The sequence below is a fragment of the Gorilla gorilla genome, chromosome 6, assembly GCF_029281585.2.
Source record: "Gorilla gorilla gorilla isolate KB3781 chromosome 6, NHGRI_mGorGor1-v2.1_pri, whole genome shotgun sequence".
Taxonomy (NCBI): domain Eukaryota; kingdom Metazoa; phylum Chordata; class Mammalia; order Primates; family Hominidae; genus Gorilla; species Gorilla gorilla.
The window spans coordinates 92535253-92560471 of record NC_073230.2 but is presented as its reverse complement, the minus strand read 5'-3'; the positions used below and the strand labels follow the sequence as shown (position 1 = coordinate 92560471).

At 40.5% G+C, this 25219-nt stretch overlaps 1 protein-coding gene across 2 annotated transcripts in view; it reads right to left on the bottom strand.

Moving 5' to 3' along the window:
• Window positions 1-25219, bottom strand: part of SLC25A13 (solute carrier family 25 member 13) — a 203082-nt gene that overhangs the window by 159351 nt on the left and 18512 nt on the right. The window contains exon 2 of one of the 2 annotated variants that reach the window (XM_019031252.3): window positions 18400-18453. In XM_019031252.3, coding sequence (XP_018886797.1) covers window positions 18400-18453 — 54 coding nt within the window. Of the gene's footprint in view, window positions 1-18399; window positions 18454-25219 lie in introns of those variants that run through there. The other variant, XM_055347820.1, reaches the window with a different exon arrangement.

The following is a 25219-nucleotide window of genomic DNA, read 5'->3' as shown; positions in this document are numbered from 1 at the left end:
TTTGGCATCCCACGGGTCTGGACTGTGCCTCTTACCACTTGAATGGCCTCAGGTAAGTAACTAAAGCTTTTGGTACCTCTGGTTCCTCATTCGCAAAATGAATAGAATAACATTACAGCTTCATAAGACTGATGCTAGAAATATTTAAATGAGATACTCATGTCATATACTTAGCACAATGCCCTATACACAATAAGTACTTTATATTAAATAAATGTTCTATAGTATTGTCTTAGAGTTAACATTTTTTTAGCACACTACAAGGGAAAGGCTCAAAGATGCCCCAGTGATCCTACTCTTCTTCAGTTAGCATTTAATTCGGCTTTTTGGACATGTAAAGAATTATATTTTGATTTTCCTAACTGAGCCAAAACAAGATGAAAATATAAAGGAAATATCACTGCTAATTACAGCAATCTTATGACTTAGGAGTTATACCTAAGTTTGCCCCTGATAGTGAATAATTTATTTTACTATACAATTTAACTTTTCTCCTACCAGTAGACATTTCCAGTTTTTTGTATTTTTAAATAAAGCTAAGGTAGTAAGCTTTGTATATAACATTTGTCCAAATTCCTGGCAATTTTCAAAGGCTAGGCTCCCAGAAGAGAAACTGTTGAGTCAAAGGAGAGGAACTTTTGGGCTCTTGGTACTTATTATCACACTGCTCTCCAGAAAAGATTGTACCAATTTACACTCCCACCAACAGTGTGTGAACATGCCCTTTACTCACTTTGGTCTATTATATTTGTTGCAAATATTTTTCCAGTTTGATATTTTTATATAATTGAGTGTACAGAATTTTTTTCTCCTTTGAAATTTCTTCCATTACTTTTCTAAGCTCAGACACTAGCTGTATTAGTCTGTTCTTACACTGCTAATAAAGACATACCTGCGACTGGGTAATTTATAAAGAAAAAGAGGTTTAATGGACTCACAGTTCCACATGGCTGGGGAGGCCTCACAATCATGGTGGAAGGCGAATGAGGAGCAAAGTCACATCTTAAAATGGCGGTAGGCAAGAGAGCTTGTGCAGGGGAACTCCCATTTATAAAACCATCAGATCTCGTGAGACTTATTCACTACTACGAGAACAGTATGAGGGAAACCACCCCCATGACTCAAATGATCTCACCTGGCTCCACCCTTTAAATGTGGGGATTATTACAATTTAAGGTGAAATTTGGGTGGGGACACAGCCAAGCCATATCACCAGTCTTTCTTCATTTCAAGACTAAATATCAGAGAGTTTATCTGAGTTTTTTTAAAGTAGGTTTATCTTTTACCTTTAAGTTTTAGTACATTAGTACTTTATCTTTGTGTGTGATCTAAGGTAAGAATCCCCCAACTTTAATTTTTCCACTTAATCTCTTGGTTGTCCCACGAACACAAAGCAAATCATTCTCTCTTCCAGGTCTTTAGGATGCCATGTTTATCACATACTTAATTATCATATGGTCACCAGGGAAAGGCGTGACAAAATGGCTCCATCTGCAGTACCAGTTCTGATGAACTGGCAAAGGCTTCCTAGGGCCAACATGTATTCTGAGGCTGACCTACACTCCATGGGAGAATGCTGGGACCGAATGACAGCTCTTGTCATCACTGCAGTCAGAGATGTTTCAGGACCATCCTTTTCAATTGTCTCGTCTACTCTTGCAAGATTACATGCTATAACTAGAGGGAAAGTTCTGTTAGGACAGAATTTTTTTTCTCTCATTTTTACTGCTGTGTCCTCATATTCCCAGACTAGTACCTGGTAGATAGTGAAACATGTTCAAATAAATATTTTTTTAAAAGAATGAAAGGTTTAAGAAAGACATTGAATTATTTTACACTTGGCAATTTTTTTGGCCATGATCACTCCTTGATTTTCCACAAATGACCTTTAGAATCATTATCAAGTTGCTGCTCCCTAAAAAAATTCCACTGAAATGCAAAATAAAACAATGCAAGGCAGCGCACACTGACTCATGCCTGTCATCCCAGCACTTTGGGAAGCCAAGGTGGGCAGATCGCTTGAGCCCAGGAGTTCAAGACCAGCCTGGGCAAGATGGTGGAACTCCATCTCTACAAAAAATAAAAAATTAACCAGGTAGGGTAACGTGCACCTGTAGTCCCAGCTACTTGGGAGACTGAGGCAGGAGAATTGCTTGATCACAAAAGATTGAGGCTGCAGTGAGCCATGTTTGCATCACTATACTCCAGCCTGGGCAACAAAGTGAGACCCTGTCTCAAAACATAAAACAAAAAGCCTACAACGCAATACCATGCCATACCCCCAAGATAACGAAAAAGAATAATAAGTGATGGCCAAAATGTGGAGCAAATGTTACTCTCACACACTGATGGTATGAGAATAAAGGAGTAAACCATTTTAGAAAAATGCTGGGCAGTATCTGCTACAGCTGAACATACAACCACAAGCCCACCAATTTCAATCAGAAGTATATCACCAACAGAAGTGTGCATATACACAAAAACTATGTGAAAATGCCCACAGCAGCATTATTTGTAGTATCCAAAAAACTAAACACAAATGTCAACCAATAGTAGGATACATTAATGGCTTGTGGTGAATTCACACAATGGAATACAACACAGCAATAAGAAAAAACTAACTCCAGCTGGGCACGGCATCTCACGTCTGTAATCCCAGCACTTTGGGAAGCCAAGGCAGGTGGATCATCTAAGGTCAGGCGCTTGAGACCAGCCTGGCCAACATGGTGAAACCCCGTCTGTACTAAAAATACAAAAATTACCCAGGCATGGTGGCACAGGCCTGTAATCCCAGCTACTCAAGAGGCTGAGACAGGAGAATCGCTTGAACCCGGGAGGCAGAAGTTGCAGTGAGCTGAGACCGCCCCATTGCACTCCAGCCTGGGCAACAAGTGCAAAACTCCATCTCAAAAAAAAAAAAAAAAAGAATAACTCTAACTACATATGACAACAGACGAATCCTATAAATAAAGGGTAAAAGAAAAGAAACATAAGAAAACCTAGCGTATAATTCCATTCACGCAAAGTGAAATAAACAGGCAAAACTTACATACAGTTAGTTTTAACATACAGTGACCAGAATTCAGACAACTGGTTACCCTTGGTGGGTGCTGATCAGAAGGGGCATCAGAGGGCCTCTGGGATGCTCGTTACATGGGCCTACTCACTTTCTGAGTATTCACGGCTGTACATTTGTGATGTATGCATTCAATTTATATTTTAACAGTTTACATTTTAGACGTCTTTGACAGATATTATCAGCTTCATTTTTTTAGATGCAATAAAGAAATCATTTCTTAAATATAAGAGCATGTTAATCTGGGCACAGAAATAGTTTTCTCCAGTTTTTAAAACAAGCTCATCACCACGGCTGGGCAGTCTGCTCTGTGATTTAAGTAAACATGTCAAAGGTTGCTCCTTAGGATTGATGGACAGAGGCCGACCATAATAAAAATATGTATGAGGGTAGTGATAAATGCAGCTCTGCTCTCCCTGCAGCAGTGAGCAGAGGGTCCCTATAGGGGGAACGGACTATATCCTTATATCCACCACATCTTTAAAATGTCATTAATCCTTCTTTGGGAATATTTTTCACTAGTGACCTGAAGCCTTCCTCCCTTGCAATTTTCAGGAGTTTTATTATGATTAAACATACACCTGCAAAATGGGAAGAGTTTTAGGATTCCTCATGCAACCTTGTATAATACTTATTGTCATCACCAAGAAATACCACCATACTCAGTGAAGATGACAGCAAAGGAAACCAGAAGGAACCTATCACTACAAATGCCCATACCCCGAGGGCAGGGGTCCTATCTGGCCTGCTCACCATCAGTCACAGTAAATTGATAAAGGTTTGTAAGCTGTGAATGAGCCAGGGTAGAACCATAGTCATCCAGCTACCCATTTTGTCATGAATCACTCATATCCTGGGACTGAAGGACAAATCCCCTACATTGTTTTCCAACTACTGAGAAGGTGCACACAACAGGTCACTGCATCTGCCCATCCTTTACTTTGATTCCTTGTTATAGGGATGGAACAAAATATAATTTAAGGATTTGCATCTGGATTGGGTATTTTATATTAGGGAATTATCATTAACTTTATTAGGTGCACAATGGTATTATGACTGTGTAGGAGATTGTTTTTAATATTTGAAGCTCTATGCTAAATTATTTAGGGTGAATTATAGTGATAGCTAAGTTATATTTATTAACATAAATCAGAAAAAAATGTATAAACTAACATGACAAGTATTACTTTAAATCAGATGGTGGTTATATGGGTGTTTACTATTCTATTTTCTGTATGTCTGAAAATTGTCACAATAAAGTTAAAAACATATTTAAGAAACATAAATGGCCAATAAACATATTGCTCTATTTATTTAAAAATGAAAATTTTAAATAAGATACAATTTTTCAACTAACAGATTGGCATAAAATCTTTTTTGTTGCTGCTGCAACAAAAACTCATAATAATCTGAGTTGATATAATGTAGGAAATGAACACTTCCGTGTTCCCACCCAAAATATATATTGAAATAACCTTCATGAGAGGCAGTCTACCAAGGGGAATCATAAGCCTTAATATGTTGTAAACCCATTCTAACCCAATGGTGCCACTTCTAGGAATTTATCCTAAGAAAATAATGCTAGCTATATGCAAAAATGTAGGTACAATACTATCATTACAGTGCTGTCATGATAGTAAAGCACAGGAAACAACTAAATATTCAATAATAAATAGTGCTTCAATAAGTTAGGGCAAAACAGAAACAGCCATATGTAGGAATATTATGCAGCATTAAAAATATTGTAGTAGGGTTCCTTTCAGCTGGAACCACCATCTTCCAGTAATTCACCAAAATGGGATGAACACAAAGGGAAAGAGGAGAGGCACTCAATATGTGTTCTGCAGGCCTTTTAGAAAAGATGGAGTTGTTCCTTTGGCCACATATATGCAAATCTATAAGAAAGGTGATATTGTAGACATTAAGGGAATGAGTACTGTTCAAAAAGGAACGCTTTACAAGTGTTACCATGGCAAAAGTAGAGGAGTCTACAATGCCACCCAGCATGCTGTTGGCACTGTTGTAAACAACAAGTTAAGGGCAAGACTCTTGCTAAGAGAATCAATGTGTGTGCTGGGCACATTAAGCACTCTAAGAGCTGAGATAGCTTCCTGAAATGCATGAAGAAAAATGATCAGAAAAAGAAGGTGTACCTGGTGTCAGCCTGCTCCACACAGAGAAGCACACTTTGTGAGAACTCACGAGAAGGAGCCTGCATTGCTGGAAACTATTTCCTATGAATTCATGGCATAATAGGTGTTAAAAAAAAAAAAAAAAAGACCTCTGGATTGTAAAAATGTGGTGTCCTCTCCCTCAAAGAAATATTTAAAGCAAATTTTAATTGTCCTAATTAATTGTATAATGTCTTTACTAATCAAATTTAATGTATTGCTTACCAAAAGATGTGAGGTAACTTACTGCGTAAGAAACTACTCAACTGGTTAGAAGATGGCCAGATATTATTTATGACATATTTGTACTGGTTTAAAAGTAGTTCCTCTAAATCATCATGGAAGAAACAAAATAATTTACAAAAATAAAAAATAGAAGCACACTGAATAATAGGAAAAAGTATCTGTAACATAGCAGGTAAGAGAAAAAACTAGATAGAAAACAGTATTTTTTTCTCCTAAGGGGAAAAAAAATTATATACATACAGAGAGACACACAGACTGAGAGATAAATAAATATATAAATATCTATCTTCCTACACAAAGATCACAAGTTACTTTTGTTTATGTATCTGCCTTTTAAATTTTCAATGCATATAAAATTGATGTGATAAAAAGTTTCCAAAAAAAGAATTAACTGTTTTTCAAAATTTGCCTACAGACATTTTAAAAGTGGATATCATGCTTTTGTTGACAAAACAATTATAAAAATCCAAGTGTAATTCACTATGTTACTCTGTAATATGTCTTCTGTTTCTCATTCAGCCCTTTTCCCCAATTTTTCCATCTTTCGCTACAGAGATTTAGTTACTTGAGACTATATACTTCTAAGTAGTTGACATGGTTTGGCTGTGTCCCCACCCAAATCTCACCTTGAATTGTAATAATCCCCATGTGTCCAGGGCGGGGCCAGGTGGAGATAACTGAATCATGGGTGCAGTCTCCCCATAAGTTTCAGAAGATCCAATGGTTTTATAAATGGGAGTTCCCCTGCACAAGCTCTCTTGCCTGTCACCATATAAGACGAGAATTTGTTTCTCATTCGCCTTCCACCATGATTGTGAGGCCTCTCTAGCCATGTGGAACTGTGAGTCAATTAAACCTCTTTGCCTGATAAATTACCCAGTCTCAGGTATGCCTTTATTAGCAGCATGAGAACAGAACAGACTAATACAATAGTACACATCATCTCTTTTGCTCTCCAAAGCTACTAGCTCCCTCTCACTTTCTCTATTACTAATAGTACGCATCATCTCTTTTCCTCCCCGGAGCTACTAGCTCCCTCTCACTTTCTCTGTTACTAATACAATAGCACACATCATCTCTTTTTCCTCCCTCAAGCTACTGGCTCCCTCTCACTTTCTCTATTCTTATTACTGGCACCTCTCTGCACTCAGGCTGTATTTTCTCTCTGCTCTCTCTCATCCATTATAAAAAATCAGCCATCTTAATCAAATATTCTTTCAAAGTGACTCTATCTTGCCATTCTCCATTCCTCCTGCTGCCACAACCCTAAGGCTGCCTAACTTGTGGCCTTGCTGCACCAATCAAATCTCACACCCATCTCCTCGTCAAAAAGCCTCGAATGCTTCCTACTGTTTAGTGGAATTCCAAACCCCCAATTACCTTTCCAATCCTGTCACCCACACCCTGTGATACTCAGCATACTTTGAGACAGAGTTGTATTTAAATAAACACTTAAAGGATGAACAATACTCCTTCAACCTGGAGAGGTTGTTTTCCCCTCGACTCATCTCCAGGCCTTCCCTCAAACGTGTTCCTTGTCGCCTCTCCCACTTGTCCCTGAGACTCCCCAAGTTCTCTCTCCTAAGGGCCTTCCCTGACCACTCTCCACAAAGGGGGCTGCTCCCTCCTTCCACCTCCTACAGCATTTGCTTTAACCACAACGCAGGCCCTTGGGGTATGCCGACTTTAAGATTCTTTGTTACCTCCTGCATGCCTATCCATCTGGTCTCTTATATAAAATCTGAGCTCCTTTAAGATGTGGTCATTGTTATAAATCTTTTGCACCTCCGACTCACCACAGAGTTTCCTGGTGTTTTATTTAAATGGTAGGCACTCAATACACATCTGTTTAAACTAACAGGAAGCAACACCAAAAGTACTAGGCAAACAGAAAAACGCATGTCGTTAAGACTAGAAACAAAACTGACTTCCTAGACTCTAACTTCTACATCTAGATGAAACATTACCTGCCACTTGCCACAAGAACATCCTCCATAAGAAAACATCTGTCGTTGGCCAGGCACGGTGGCTCATGCCTGTAATCCCAGCACTTTGGGAGGCCAAGGCAGGAGGATCATGAGGTCAGGAGATCGAGACCATCCTGGCTAACACGGTGAAACCCCATCTCTACTAAAAATGCAAAAAATTACCCGGGCATGGTGGCAGGCGCCTGTAGTCCCAGCTACTTGGGAGGCTGAGGCAGGAGGATGGCATGAACCTGGGGAGGCAGAGCTTGCAGTGAGCCGAGATCACACCACTGCATTCCAGCCTGGGTGACAGAGTAAGACTCCATCTCAAAAAAAAAAAAAAAAAGAAAAGAAAAAAAAATCTGTCGTATGCCTTAGCCCCGCATGTTTTATAACAAGTCCTGTCCTGACTACCACCACCCAGGATCCTGTGCCCCAAGCCAGCCCAAGTGTTTAGCCATTCCCTCCACACCTGTGGCACTCTGACAGCTCTTTACTTTGTATGTGTTGTTTTCTTTGCCTAAAAAGGTCTTCCATTACCAACAAACCCTTCTCTACCTACTCATCTTCGAGCGCAATTCAAACATTACCACCTCTCCATAACTTAATGACTCTCCATAGAAAGATATAATTAGACCACACCATCTTCTGCTAATTAATCCTGTACACTACTTATCAATCATATCATGGCTTCTGGGGTTTTTTACACTTACACACAGTTCTCACTCTGATATTAATGGACAGGAGCCATGATGTATGCATTGATACATACCCAGTCCATGACACTGTATCTAGGTACCTTCAAAAAAACAGTGGAACTGATTCTAAATTCTCAAATGAAAAGGGCAGAATTGGGCTCATTTTAATCCCCTAGGAGCCCTCTTTCCTTATCTGGCTCAGTTCCACTGGCTGTCGCTGATCTACAGAGCTGCCAACTTTCCTGCTACCATCACACCTGGTGTGAAGGCTGCAATGAAGCTCCCTTCCACCTCCCAAGCTAAAGAAGAATCCTCTCTTTACATAGGTTAGCAGAGAGAAGGCTGGGATATTTCACATGGAATTTTTACTAGGAAGAAAGTCAAGTCAGGAAAAAGTCACAGAAAATCAGCAAAGTAGACAGGTTTACAGAATGCTTACTGCTGATCCATAATTAACTAAGAAGCTCAGCCTGGCACGGTCCCCACATTGCTGTGTTTCCCGTTCTTCCCCTCACCACAATACCATCTGTGATAAATGGTAAACCTGACATCCTTAGCATGCTAAGCCAAGGCAGATTTGGGTTGGTACCACACTATCCAGGCCTGATGAGATCACCAGAACTTTTGCCAGATCCACAATCCTTTCCACAAACTGCTGACTGCTGTTTTCTTCAGGTATGGTCCCCCTGACGTCATCTCTTAGGACTCCAAGCCACACAAACTGTTACTCAAAAGTCACATAGTCCCAGCCACCCCAAGGGAAGACAGTACTTCCCCATCTATACCAAAGATTCCACCCTCGGCCTTCAAGTGCACTTAAACAGAAACACTACAGGTGTCTCTCCAGAACTCTGCATGAATTCTCACCCTCTCTAAGTCTACCTGATCAATTAGACTCTCCCCCAGTATAGTCCTGCTGGCTGCTGAAAGTGGATGTAGCAGCTGACAAAGATACATCGTTCCAAACTAAGGTCTCAGCCTAGCTTCTCCAGGGACCATATGGCCTCCTTGAAATGTGGACACAGCCTTTAAGTGGAGTCTTATCAATGGATCACACCAACCAGTGAGATTGTAAGATGCACCATGTATTGAGACACCCTCTATGGTGTTCCCACTTCCTGTCAGAAGGATGCCCACCACTCTTGCTTGTTGAGAAAACAGAAGTAACAGATAGGTCCTCAGTTCAAAGAACGATGACTTCTTTACCAGCTTAAGCTAATGAGCTACTTTCCATTTTGATAGGATCTTTGGCAGCCCACTTAGTTACTTTTCTGCAAGTGATCTTTCAGATTTCTGTCACCGGAGTTTTACAATATCAACACACCTTAAACGCACATACGAAGACCTTCTCTGGTTCTCTCATACAGACCTCATTCCAACCATGGTGGTCCCAACATGCACAACCATAGAGATCAGCTTAGGTAAGGAACAAATGCTTTTCTGTTTTCTGGACTTTCATCCTCCAGAATCCTTTTCCACCTTAGAAACTGTATACTGTATTGTGGCCAGACACGGTGGCTTGTGCCTGTAATCCCAGCACTTTAGGAGGCCGAGGCAGGCAGATCACTTGAGGTCACAAGTTCAAGACCAGTCTGGCCAGCATGGGGAAACCCGTCTCTACTAAAAATACAAAAATTGGTGGATGGTTCCAAGATGGCCGAATAGGAACAGCTCCAGTCTACAGCTCCCAGCGTGAGCGATGCAGAAGACAGGTGATTTCTGCATTTCCAACTGAGGTACTGGAGTAATCTCACTGGGGCTCATTGGACAGTGGGGGCAGGACAGTGGGTGCAGCCCACCAAGTGTGAGCCGAAGCAGGGCGAGGCATCGCCTCACTCAGGAAGCGCAAGGGGTCAGGGAATTCCCTTTCCTAGCCAAGGGAAGGGGTGACAGACGGCACCTGGAAAATCGGGTCACTCCCACCCTAATACTGCGCTTTTCCAACGGTCTTAGCAAACAGCACACCAGGAGAATATATCCCGCGCCTGGCTCGGAGGGTCCCACGCCTACGGAGCCTCGCTCATTGCTAGCACAGCAGTCTGAGATCCAACTGCAAGGTGGCAGTGAGGCTGGGGGAGGGGCGCCCACCATTGCTGAGGCTTGAGTAGTAAACAAAGCGGCCTGGAAGCTCGAATTGGGTGGAGCCCACCACAGCTCCAGGAGTCCTCTGTAGACTCCACCTCTGGCGGCAGAGCATAGCTGAACAAAAGGCAGCAGAAACCTCTGCAGACTTAAATGTCCCTGTCTGACAGCTTTGAAGAGAGTAGTGGTTCTCCCAGCACAGAGTTTGAGATCTGAGAACAGACAGACTGCCTCAAGTGAGACCCTGACCCCCAAGTAGCCTAACTGGGAGGCACCCCCCCGTAGGGGCATATTGACACCTCACACGGCCGGGTACCCCTCTGAAATGAAGCTTCCAGAGGAAAGATCAGGCAGCAACATTTGCTGTTCAGCAATATTCGCTGTTCTGCAGCCTCCACTGCTGATACCCAGGCAAACAGGGTCTGGTGTGGACCTCCAGCAAACTCCAACAGACCTGCAGCTGAGGGTCCTGACTGTTAGAAGGAAAACTAACAAACAGAAAGGACATCCACACCAAAACCCCATCTGTACGTCACCATCATCAAAGACCAAAGGTAGATAAAACCACAAAGATGGGGGAAAAAACAGAGCAGAAAAGCTGAAAATTCTAAAAATCAGAGCACCTCTCCTGCTCCAAAGGAACGCAGCTCCTCACCAGGAACAGAACAAAGCTGGACGGACAATGACTTTCACGAGTTGAGAGAAGAAGGCTTCAGACGATCAAACTTCTCCGAGCTAAAGGAGGAAGTTCGAACCCAAAGCAAAGAAGCTAAAAACCTTGAAAAAAAGATTGGACGAAAGGCTAACTAAAATAACCAGCGTAGAGAAGTCCTTAAATGACCTGATGGAGCTGAAAACGATGGCACGAGAACTATGTGACAAATGCACAAGCTTCAGTAGCCGATTCGATCAACTGGAAGAAAGGGTATCAGTGATGGAAGATCAAATGAATGAAATGAAGCGAGAAGAGAAGTTTAGAGAAAAAAGAGTAAAAAAGAAATGAACAAAGCCTACAAGAAATATGGGACTATGTGAAAAGACCAAATCTACATCTGACTGGTGTACCTGAAAGTGATGGGGGGAATGAAACCAAGTTGGAAAACACTCTGCAGGATAATATCCAGGAGAACTTCCCCAACCTAGCAAGGCAGGCCAACATTCAAATTCAGGAAATACAGAGAACGCCACAAAGATACTCCTCGAGAAGAGCAAGTCCAAGACACATAACTGTCAGATTCACTAAAGTTGAAATGAAGGAAAAAAATGTTAAGGGCAGCCAGAGAGAAAGGTCGGGTTACCCACAAAGGGAAACCCATCAGACTAACAGCAGATCTCTCGACAGAAACTGATCTGCCGACAGATCTCTGGCCAGAAGAGAGTGGGGGCCAATATTCAACTTTCTTAAAGAAAAGAATTTTCAACTCAGAATTTCATATCCAGCCAAACTAAGCTTCATAAGTGAAGGAGAAATAAAATACTTTACAGACAAGCAAATGCTGAGAGATTTTGTCACCACCAGGCCTGCCCTAAATAAGCTCCTGAAGGAAGCACTAAACATGGAAAGGAACAACCGGTACCAACCACTGCAAAAACATGCCAAATTGTAAAGACCATCGATGCTAGGGAGAAACTGTATGAAGTAACGAGCAAAATAACCAGCTAACATCATAAAGACAGGATCAAATTCACACATAACAATATTAACCTTAAATGTAAATGGGCTAAATGCTCCAATTAAAAGACACAGACTGGCAAATTGGATAAAGAGTCAAGACCCATCAGTGTGCTGTATTCAGCAAACCCATCTCACGTGCAGAGACACACATAGGCTCAAAATAAAGGGATGGAGGAAGATCTACCAAGCAAATGGAAAAAAAAAAAGGCAGGGGTTGCAATCTTAGTCTCCGATAAAACAGACTTTAAACCAACAAAGATCAAAAGAGACAAGGCCATTACATAATGGTAAAGAGATCAATTCAACAAGAAGAGCTAACTATCTTAAATACATATGCACCCGATACAGGAGCACCCAGATTCATAAAGCAAGTCCTTAGAGACCTACAAAGAGACTTAGACTCCCACACAATAATAATGGGAGACTTTAACACCCCACTGTCAACATTAGACAGATCAACGAGACAGAAAGTTAACAAGGATATCCAGGAATTGAACTCAGCTCTGCACCAAGCAGACCTAACAGACATCTACAGAACTCTCCACCCCAAATCAACAGAATATACATTCTTCTCAGCACCACATGGCACTTATTCGAAAATTGACCACATAGTTGGAAGTAAAGCCCTCCTCAGCAAATGTAAAAGAACAGAAACTATAACAAACTGTCTCTCAGACCACAGTGCAATCAAACTAGAACTCAGGATTAAGAAACTCACTCAAAACCGCTCAACTACATGGAAACTGAACAACCTGTTCCTGAATGACTACTGGGTACATAACGAAATGAAGTCAGAAATAAAGATGTTCTTTGAAACCAACGAGAACAAAGACACAACATACCAGAATCTCTGGGACACATTTAAAGCAGTGTGTAGAGAGAAATCTATAGCACTAAATGCCCACAAGAGAAGCAGGAAACATCTAAAATTGACACCCTAACATCACAATTAAAAGAATTAAAGAAGCAAGAGCAAACACATTGAAAAGCTAGCAGAAGGCAAGAAATAACTAAGATCAGAGCAGAACTGAAGGAGATGGAGACACAAAAAACCCTTCCAAAAATTAATGAATCCAGGAGCTGGTTTTTTGAAAGATCAACAAAATTGATAGACCGCTAGCAAGACTTATTAAGAAGAAAAGAGAGAAGAATCAAATAGACGCAATAAAAAATGAGAAAGGGGATATCACCACTGATCCCACAGAAATAAAAACTACCATCAGAGAATACTATAAACACCTCTACGCAAATAAACTAGAAAATCTAGAAGAAATGGATAAATTCCTCGACACATACACCCTCCCAAGACTAAACCAGGAAGAAGTTGAATCTCTGAATAGACCAATAACAGGATCTGAAATTGAGGCAATAATTAATAGCCTACCAACCAAAAAAAGTCCAGGACCAGACAGATTCACAGCCGAATTCTACCAGAGGTACAAGGAGGAGCTGCTACCATTCTTTCTGAAACTATTCCAATCAATAGAAAAAGAGGGAATCCTCCCTAACTCATTTTATGAGGCCAGCATCATCCTGATACCAAAGCCTGGCAGAGACACAACAAAAAAAAGAGCATTTTAGACCAATATCCCTGATGAACATCGATGCAAAAATCCTCAATAAAATACTGGCAAACCAAATTCAGCAGCACATCAAAAAGCTTATCCACCATGATCAAGTGGGCTTCATCCCTGGGGTGCAAGGCTGGTTCAACATACGCAAATCAATAAAAGTAATCCAGCATATAAACAGAACCAAAGACAAAAACCACATGATTATCTCAATAGATGCAGAAAAGGCCTTTGATAAACTTCAACAGCCCTTCATTCTAAAAACTCTCAATAAATTAGATAAAGATGGGACGTATCTCAAAATAATAAGAGCTATCTATGACAAACCCACAGCCAATATCATACTAAATGGGCAAAAACTGGAAGCATTCCATTTGAAAACTGGCACAAGACAGGGATGCCCTCTCTCACCACTCCTATTTAACATAGTGTTGGAAGTCCTGGCCAGGGCAATCAGGCAGGAGAAAGAAATAAAGGGTATTCAATTAGGAAAAGAGGAAGTCAAATTGTCCTGTTTGCAGATGACATGATTGTATATTTAGAAAACCCCATCGTCTCAGCCAAAAATCTCCTTAAGCTGATAAGCAACTTCAGCAAAGTCTCAGGATACAAAATCAATGTACAAAAATCACAAGCATTCTTATACACCAATAACAGACAAACAGAGAGCCAAATCATGAGTGAACTCCCATTCACAATTGCTTCAAAGAGAATAAAATACCTAGGAATCTAACTTACAAGGGATGTGAAGGACCTCTTCAAGGAGAACTGCAAATCACTGCTCAATGAAATAAAAGAGGATACAAACAAATGGAAGAACATTCCATGCTCATGGATAGGAAGAATCAATATCATGAAAATGGCCATACTTCCAAAGGTAATTTACAGATTCAATTCCATCCCCATCAAGCTACCAATGACTTTCTTCACAGAATTGGAAAAAACTACTTTAAAGTTCATATGGAACCAAAAAAGAGCCTGCATTGCCAAGTCAATCCTAAGCCAAAAGAACAAAGCCGGAGGCGTCACGTTACCTGACTTCAAACTATACTACAAAGCTACAGTAACCAAAACAGCATGGTACTGGTACCAAAACAGAGATATAGACCAATGGAACAGAACAGAGGCCTCAGAAATAATACCACACATCTACAACCATCTGATCTTTGACAAACCTGACAAAAACAAGAAATGGGGAAGGATTCCCTATTTAACAAATGGTACTGGGAAAACTGGCTAGCCATATGTAGAAAGTTGAAACTGGATCCCTTCCTTACACCTTATACAAAAATTAATTCAAGATGGATTAAAGACTTACATGTTAGACCTAAAACCATAAAAACCCTAGAAGAAAACCTAGGCAATACCATTCAGGACACAGGCATGGGCAAGGACCTCATGTCTAAAACACCAAAAGCAATGGCAACAAAAGCCAAAATTGAAAAACGGGATCTAATCAAACTAAAGAGCCTCTGCACAGCAAAAGAAACTACCATCAGAGTGAACAGGCAACCTACAGAATGGGAGAAAATTTTTGCAATCTACTCATCTGACAAAGGGCTAATATCCAGAATCTACAAAGAACTCAGCCAAACTCACAAGAAAAAAACAAACAACCCCATCAAAAAGTGGGCGAAGGATATGAACAGACACTTCTCAAAAGAAGACATTTATGCAGCCAAAAGACACATGAGAAAATGCTCATCATCACTGGCCATCAGAGAAATGCAAATCAAAACCACAATGAGATACCATCTCACACCAGTTAGAATGACGATCATTAAGAAGTCAGGAAACAACAGGAGCTGGAGAGGATGTGGAGAAATAGGAACACTTTTACACTGTTGGTGGGACTGTAAACTAGTTCAACCATTGTGGAAGACAGTGTGGCAATTCCTCAAGGATCTAGAACTAGAAATACCATTTGACTCAGCCATCCCATTACTGGGTATATACCCAAAGGATTATAAATCACGCTGCTGTAAAGGCACATGCACACATATGTTTATTGCGGCACTATTCACAATAGCAAAGACTTGGAACCAACCCAAATGTCCATCAGTGATAGACTGGATTAAGAAAATGTGGCACATATACACCATGGAATACTATGCAGCCATAAAAAATGATGAGTTCATGTCCTTTGCAGGGACATGGATGAAGCTGGAAACCATCATTCTCAGCAAACTATCACAAGGACAAAAAAACCAAACACCACATGTTCTCACTCATAGGTGGGAATTGAACAATGAGAACACTTGGACACAGGAAGGGGAACATCACACACTGGGGCCTGTTGTGGGGTGGGGGGAGGAGGGAGGGATAGCATTAGGAGATATACCTATTGTAAATGACAAGTTAATGGGTGCAGCACACCAACATGGCTCATGTATACATATGTAACAAACCTGCACGTTGTGCACATGTACCCTAGAACTTAAAGTATAATAAAAAAAAATAATAACAATACAAAAATTAACTAGGCGTGGTGGTACATACCTATAATCCCAGCTACTCGGGAGGCTGAGGCATGAGAATCACATGAACCCAGGAGACAGAGGTTGCAGTGAGCTGCCATGCGCAACCTGCACTCCAGCCTGGGAGACACAGTGAGACTCTGTCTCAGAAAAAAAAAAAAAGAAAAAAAAGAAACTCTACACTGTATTTCTGGGCTAAAAACAAATTTATAAAGAACCTTGCTTTGTTTTTAAGAGACAGGGTCTCACTCTGTCATCCAGGCTGGAATGTGGTGGCACATTCATAGCTCACTGAAGCCTCAAATTCCTAGGCTCAAGCCATCCTCCTACCTCAGCCTCTCTCTGGGATTACAGGTGTCCAGAATCCTGATTTTTTATGTATAATCTAAATCTCCTTACAAATGTGTCCTTTTTTTTCCTCCCCACAAAACTATCCCTGCTTTTAATTCATTTTCTTTTGGAGTCTTTATTTCTCCTTTACTTAAATCATTACTTAATTTCAAGCATTTACTGAATCAATATATAACACATATCAGATGCAGGACACCTTTCATATAAGTTACCTCACTGAATCGTTACAATTTTAAAAAATGTTTTATTATCAAAATGTTCAGACCAGGTGTGGTGGCTCACACCTGTAATCCCAGCACTTTGGGAGGCCAAGGCGTGCAGATCACCTGAGGTCAGGAGTTCAAAACCAGCCTGATCAACATGGTGAAACCCCATCTCTACTAAAAACACAAAATTAGCTGGGTGTGGTGGCACATGCCTGTAATCCCAGCTACCCAGGAGCCTGAAAATCACCTGAACCCGGGAGGTGGAGGTTGCAGTGAGCTGAGAAAGCGCCATTGCACTCCAGCCTGCGCAACAAGAGCAAAACTCTGTCTCAAAAAACAAGAAAAGAAAAGAAAATTTTTTAAACATATACAAAGTAGAGAGAACAGTGTAATAAACCCAATATTCCATTTCCCAATTTCAAAAGTTATCATCATACTGCCTACTCATTTTCCTCAACCCAACAAAACTGGATTATTTAAAAGCAAATCTCAGAAACGGTAGTCTCATCTGTAAAAATGTTTCAGTGTATATCTCTAAAACATAGACTCTATATTTCCCATAATGAGAATATTATCAGCCTAAACATCGATTAATACCAACTCCTTAATATCAAATATCCTGTCCATGTTCAAAGTCCTTGATGTCTCAATTAGTTTTAATAGTAACACATTGTGATGAGGAAAGAGAGGTTCATAGATTTAATACCTTTCTACACCATATTCAGTACACATCGAATTTCTCATTTGACACCCTGGTCCTCTTTCCATACAACTCAGCTGCCTTTTCATAATGTTTAGAAAGACATATATATATATAATATGTGTATATTAATATATGTTATTAATAATATATCATATATGTGTGTGTATATATACATATATATTATATGTGTGTATATTATCTTACAAAAGTGGCCTTTTCTTTTCTGAGTACTTTAATTTCGGCTGAATAACATAAAGGTGTTTCGGTGTCTGGAACCTGAGACAGACTTTTATTCTATTAATCATTCACTGCCCACTATCACAAAATAGGTGGAAATATAAGATGCCAGTATAAGACACAAACTTCCATGGTGTCTGTTGTGCTCTAGTATCTAGTATTATCCATACTGGAGCCTCCTCTCAGGATACCGCAGTCATCATAAAGTGATGATAATGATGATGACAACAATAGGCTTCTACCAGGGAGAGACAGTATAGTCCCATGGATGAGTGAAGGATTACTGAGATGTTTACAATGAGCTTTAAACTTCCTAGGAGAAAAAGCTATACGGGTCAATCCTGGAAAGGTAAATGGGTTGCAAAACTGAATACTCCAGCAACCGCTTTTATTCACATACCTTACACCACATGAGATAAAAGAAATTAAAATATAAGCCATGTGATGACTCACAGTCACCTACATTTTAAAAAGCAGATGTATTTGTAAGGCTCTCCCCTCTTAAGACATGTTGGGATTTTCTTTTTTTTTTTTTTTTTCTTGAGACAGTCTTGCTCTGTCGCCCCGGCTGGAGTGCAGTGGCACGATCTCAGCTCACTGCAACCTCAGCCTCCCAGGTTCAAGCGATTCTCCCACCTCAGCCTCCTGAGTAGCCGGGATTACAGGCACGTGCCACCACACCTGGCTAGTTTTGGTACTTTTAGTAAAGATGGGGTTTCACCATGTTGGCCAGGCTGGTCTCAAACTCCTGACCTCAGGGGATCCGCCCACCTCAGCCTCCCAAAGTGCTGGGATTACAGGCGTGAGCCACCGCGCTGGGCTGACACTTTGGGACTTTTTCAAAATATAACAATGAAATAAAGAGCTGTTTGAAAATAATAGTTAAAAGTTATACAACACAAATCAAACAAGAAACAAAATAGATTCCTTTATACTGACCTTCAAAAATATTGTTCTAAGCTCAGCTGGATCTGCTCTCTTGGTTAAAGCCACCTATAAATAAACATAAAAATGTTTATGTTATTACAACAAAGCTGAGAAATCAAGCTAGCCGACTAAAGGAAAATAAATCTCAGATTAAAAATTAGTGCATTTCATTTTTGTACTTAAATACCATGTTGCTCCAGTGCATAAACTATGCCCCCTTCCCATTTTAAATTAGACTCCTTATGTAGCTTCTAAAATGATAAAATTTTATGCAAGGAACCAGTAGCAAAAGCTCTTAATATCTAATGTTGAATGTATATCATTTCTTAAAAAGAAAAGGTGAAACATTGCAAACACCTGTCATTTTTTACTTATAATCCAGTGTAAACCATGCCCTTTCACAGGAGAATTTAAGTATACAAATGTTTGTCAACTATGCAAGAGAACATATTTCTTTTTTTTTTTTTTTTTTTGAGACAGTCTCTCTCTGTTGCCCAGGCTGGAGTGTAGTGGTGCAATCTCGGCTCACTGCAACCTCCGCCTCCCAGGTTCAAGCAATTCTCCTGCCTCAGCCTCCTGAGTAGCTGGGACTGCAGGCGCGTACTACCACTCCCAGCTAATTTATGTATATTTAGTAGAGATAGGGTTTCACCATGTTGGCCAGGCTGGTCTCAAACTCCTCACCTCAAGTGATCTGCCCGCCTCAGCCTCCCAAAGTGCTAAGATTACAGGCGTGAGCCATCGTGCCCAGCCAAGAGAACATATTTCTTAAAGAAGTCAGTGAACTAGGGAAATCATATTAACTCAAGGGAGTTACTTCTCACAGTTTCACCATGAACAGGCATGTATACCTCACTACCTGGGCATGCCAAAGAACCTCTCCTCCTCTCCTCAGTTTTTAATTAATAAATCATAGGTCTCCAAAGGTATGATATTATTCTACATATTTTAGAAATACAAGTGGCTGTGGTTATCTTTGAAGAGCAAAAATTGACAGATTCGCTCAGAATGGGTGTTGTGCTTAATTCTGCAGGCCACAAAGTCCAAAAACATTGCTGGGGAAAAGCAAGACAAACTTGAACATGGCTTCCTCAGGCCAACACAAAAGAGCCCTTATGCGGAACCAAACAGTGGGTTTATTCAATGTCCCAACACCCAATCCTCCTAGCAAAAAACATCATGAGACTGGGTTCTCACCAAGCACAGAGCCACCCCATGATGAAGCCAAGGAGAGGTTCCTGGAACCACCCAACACTGGACCCATGTTGCTATCCACAGGGAGACTTATGCAAATTGTCCTAAATCCCTTCTGTGAGCTAGTGAAGGCTGTTCTGAGATCTTTGGACAATGAGTTCTCTGTCTCTAAATATGGAACTGCCTGAGCTCCTAGGCTCTCCACTGTCAGGAATAATTTTATTAACTAATCACTAGAATGGGAGTAGTCTTTCTGAAACCAGACGGTTGGTCACCTTGTTTCCCAAAGCAAGACTGATAACTCTTCATTTCAGCTGAGTGCTTGTAACCACCAAGGCTATTCATAAGAATTTGTAATACTTTTTTTTTTTTTTCTTTGAGATGGAGTTTCACTCTTGTTGCCCGGGCTGGAGTGCAATGATGCAGTCTTAGCTCACTGCAACCTCAGCCTCCCAGGTTCAAACGATTCTCCTGCCTCAGCCTCCCAAGTAGTTGGGATTATAGGCATGCACCACCATGCCCGGCTAATTTTTTATTTTTAGTACAGATGGGGTTTTATCATGCTGGCCAGGCTGGTCTCCAACTCGTGACCTTAGGTGATCTGCCCGCCTCAGACTCCCAAAACGCTTGGATTACAGGCATGAGCCACTGTGCCCAGCCATGAATTTTTAATCTTTTTAAAAATCCTGAATTAGTAAGTGTTCTCTGCTGTTCAATAGAGGAGAAGAAAATGTACTGCTAGTTAACCTAAGATGAATGACTCTGCTGCCCTAAAAGCTTCAGAGAGGACTCCCTCCTCTCAGGTCTCTATTCTGAGAAAGGTAGGGTAGGACGAACACAAGAGAAGATGGGACAGCATAAAAATGCCCCCATCCTCCACTTTAAGAGCAGAAAAATCTCCTCCTTGATGGTAAGAGTCCCACATCTCATGGAAGTACATAACACTTTTTTCAAAAGCATATGGTACCCTAAGTTCTTAACTGTTTTCCTCTTAAAAGCAAAATAAATTTTCCACAAAATGAAGTATTCTTCATAATTCTAAAATAGAATTAATTCTTTATGCCATGAACTTTGTAAGGTCTTCCCTGGGCAATGCTATTTCAGAGTGAACCTCCCCTGCCCTCAATTTTCATAGCACATTTCTGCTTAAGGATCCTGAAATGTATATTCAGTGCTCCCCATCAGAACTACACCTCAAAGGGGGAAAAAAAGTGTTCACTTGGTAACCTTCTCAGGGTCTAGGGCAGAGAACACAAATCAAAACAAAGACAGAGAATGACCCAACACTTATAAGGCATGTTGCCTAACATTTACAGTTTTCTAAGCAAGACTATTATCTCATTGGATTCTCACTGCAAATCAGTCAGATAAGATGGATATTACTGCCCTAATTTTACGGAAGAGGAAACCAAAGCTCAGAAAGCATCAATTATTTCCCCCAAAAAGTCAGATTAAGTGCCAATCTGCGCTGACATTTCTAAATGTTTTCTGAGCTGAGATCAGATCCCAAATATTCCATCTCTTACCGTAGTGGCCTTCCTACAGACCCACATTACAGGCAGCTTCAAAGTGTTGATAACTTGCATTGGCTGGCAATATAATACAGTCATGCATCACTTAACAACAGGATAACATTCTGAAAAATGCATTGTTAAGTGATTTCATCATTGTGTGAACATCATATAGTGTATTTATACAAACCTAGATGGTGTAGCCTACTACATACCTAGGCAAATGAGATAGCCTATTGCTCCTAGGCTACAAATCTATACAGCATGTTCCTATACTGATTACTGTAGGCAACTGTAAAACAAGTATCTAAACACAGAAAAGGTGTGGTAAAAATATGGTTTTAAAAGATAAAAAGTGGAACACCTGTACAGGGCAGCTCCACTATAATTTATGGAGCCACCATCATATATGCAGTCCTTCATTGATGAAAACATCCTTATGTGGTACATAACTGCAATATAGTACAAGCCTAAAAATCGAAACTCTCCCAATTTCTCCTAACAGTGTGTAGTGTCTGTCCAATGCTGTGATTAAGGACATGATCTTACAGGAATGGTGGCTCATACCTATAATCCCAGCACTTTGGGAGGCCAAGGTAGGAGGATCACTTGAGCCCAGGAGTTTGAGATCAGCCTGGGCAACATAGTGACACCCCATCTTCATTAAAAAAAAAGAACATGGCCTTAGTGTCAGATCATCCTCAAATAGGGAGCAGGACCAACCTCATAAACTCACTAGCCATGTGACTTGGAGGCCCTGACCTCTCAGCCTCACTTTCCTCATTTATAAAATGGGGAGTCCTAGACAGCTAGAAAAGTAATATGAGATAATTACACAAAGTGCTTAGCACCAAAAGGGCCACGCAGTTAAAGTGTTCAATAAATGGTATCTATTACTATTTGTATTATTTATCCAAAGATGTTTATGTTCTACCATATTTACTCCTTAAGAAATCTAAATGATGGGTAAACTGGCTCATAATTTAGAAGGGATAAATTAGCAAAAGAGAAGAGAAAGAAACTCATGGGTCTTCAAACACACTCACTAAACCACTAAATAAACATTGTGGCCATCCTAACTGATAATTGTCTCAGCTACCCTATCCCCAACCCAGAGTTCCAGGTACAGCAAATGGTTAATGATCACCACAAGATTTCTCTGAGGCCCACTAAAATTTGGCTCAGGTCCTGGTACATTCTATTTAAGGATAGATAAGTATGGTTCAACAGGGGATGGATTCAGAAAAATTACTACCAGCCTCCTGGGCCTCATCTCTATAGTAATTCCATCTATTATTCACCAGTCAAATGCTGTGTGGCTGTTTGGAATTTCCATTTATACTGCTACCTCCCATTCCTATCTTCTTGTTTAAGTGTCATTTGCTACGAATGAAGAACACTTACACAACTTAATTGAAGACAATGCAAAGTTACCATGAGATGTACCAGTTTTTTAAAGGTGTATTTCAATGAATTCTACCTGGTGGCAAAACCAATACCCAGGAAGTTCTATGAGCTGGAAAAAGGAAGCCACAGAAATGTAGCCACCCTTTTAAAGTCAATTCAGAACAGCTGTCCAGCATGCATACTTTGCATCACATAAGCTTGGGATTATTAGACTTAGTTCATTCTTGGGCTTTAGAAGCCTGGAATTATTAGACTTAGTTCATTCTTGGGGTTTAGAAGAGTCATCAAACTTTAGATTGTTTCCAGAAGGCTTACTTTCACTGTTACATTTTTTCTCATATATTAATAGCATGCAAATATTTACAGCTACTATTGTTATAACTGCCTGATTTTCTTTATCATTCTTCTTCTGAATTTGCATTTGTAAGAATAGATTCCAACATTAAAACAAAAATTTTATATCAAGAATTTTAAATCAAGTAACTGGTTTTCAAACATACAGAGTAATTCACTAAGAAGAAAGGGGTCCTTTACAGATTACTATGAAATATTATTTGCTAACAAGATAAAGAATTTTGTTGAAATTTGATAACATTTTACTCTGATTCCAAATTTAAGGGAAAAAGAGAGGGTTTTGGTGTTTTTTGTTTTTTTTTTTTTAGTTGGGGGTCTCATTGTGTCACTCAGGCTGGAGTGCAGTGGTGCGATCATGGCTTACTGCAGCCTCACACTCCTGGGCTCAAGCAATCCTCCCACCGCAGCCTCCTGAGTAGCTGAGGCTAAATGCATGTGTCACCAGGCCCCACTAATTTTTTAATTTTTTTGTAGAGACAGTCTCACTATGTTGCTCAAGCTAGTCTCAAACTCCTGGCCTCAAGTGATCCTTCCATCTTGGCCTCCCAAAGTGCAGGGTTTACAAGCATGAGCCACCATGCCTGGCCCAGAAAGGGGCAATGTTGGAACAGAAAAACTCTATGCATAGTTTCTTCCATAAACTGGGAAAAGTCTATCATTATTTAACTTTAGTATGGAAATTTCAGGTCGATTCAATGAGTCTATGCTCCACAGGAGCAAAATTTGAGAATCACTGAATATGTAAAACTTTTTGACAAGATAAACACTGGTTATAATTGTGTAAGTCATCAATAGCGCTTGCAAAACACATACTAGGTAGGTACATCCTAGAAATAAAAAGAAAAACAATAACACAATTTCAAGAACTGGTGTTTTTAAAAAGGCAGGGGGTGGGGGAGAACATGGCAAGAAGAATACAAAAGTCATCTTTCAGGACAAATGAATTCACTCTCCTTCTAATATGAGTTAGAGCAGCCATAGGTAGGGAGTCACCAGAAAAGATATTCCTACCTGTAGGAATATTTTTTAAACAGACTTTCTTACAAGGGAATCAAGCCACAGTTGCAGGCTCATTACTTTAACAAATCACAGTGGTATAGAATGGTGTATTCAAAATAGTTGTCAGATCTAAGAGAGGATGGTGGGGAAGAATATAAGAAAACCTACATGAAAATAAGAAATGCTAATTTGAAAAATAAAATGCAAAGAAAAGCAAAGCTCTCCTCTTCCACTGGGAGGCCGTAGAGATGTGAGACCACCATTTCTGTGAGGGCACCTTACTCCTCAGATCAACCGCAACTCTGGCAAAGATCAGGAAACAAAGTAGATGCTCCGGAAGTGCTGAATATAGAATAAAGTCTTTCAGGTCAGTAAAAATCTGACATTTACAATGAAAATAGGCAACTCTCTTCAGATCAATGGTTCTCAAAGTGTGGAGACCATCAGCATCACCTGGGAACTTTTAAAAATACAAATTATCACGCCCATCCCAGACCCACAGAATCAGAAACTGGGTGAGGCCCAGCAATCCCCTATGATTTAACAAGCCCTCCAGGTGACCCTGATGCAGTTAAAGTTTAAGAACCATAGCTTTAGATAATGTCCAATTTTAATGTACTGATTATAAGATGTAGGTTCTCAGTCCTCGCTGCATATTCAAGTCCCCTGAGGTACTTTTAGGTTTTACAAAACCCAAACCATACCAAAGGTCAATCAAATGAAAATTTCTAGAATGGATATCTTCAGAGCTCCCTCAAGAAATTACGATGTGTGGGTGGACTGAGAACAACTGCGTTAGGACCCAAGGCCCAACCTCAGCTGCTACGTCACCAACTGTACAGCACAGCCCTTCCTCAGCAATACTTCCCCAGTCACCCTCCCAAACCTGAAACATCTGAAAGCCAAGACAAGCACAGACTTACACTGAAAATTCTACCATCACAAAGTAAATATTTGCCTTAGATAAGAACAACAAACTCAAAGAGGTAGCTCATCAAAAGCAAGCTTCTGGGTGTGTGTGTGGGTGGGTGGGTGTAAATAAGCATGCAGTGACAAGCAGGAAACGGAGACAGAAGGAGAAACAGTCCTGCATAGTCTTTTGAACCTGAGGAAATAGTGCAGTAGATGGCCCTGAATCCCAAAGAAAAGTATTCTTGGGTGTAACCTAACCACTTAGAAGCTGGGGCCCACCCTCCTTCTTTATCTTCCTATACTAAAGACACTAGAAGGCTGAAACTACAATTCCCAGACTCCCTTGCTGCTATGCGGCCTATGTGCCATCGATTAGATGAAATTGAGTGAGATTTGGCAAATGTTTGGGAGGTGGGGGGCACCTTCTGCTGTTTCTGCCAAGCACGCACCATTGC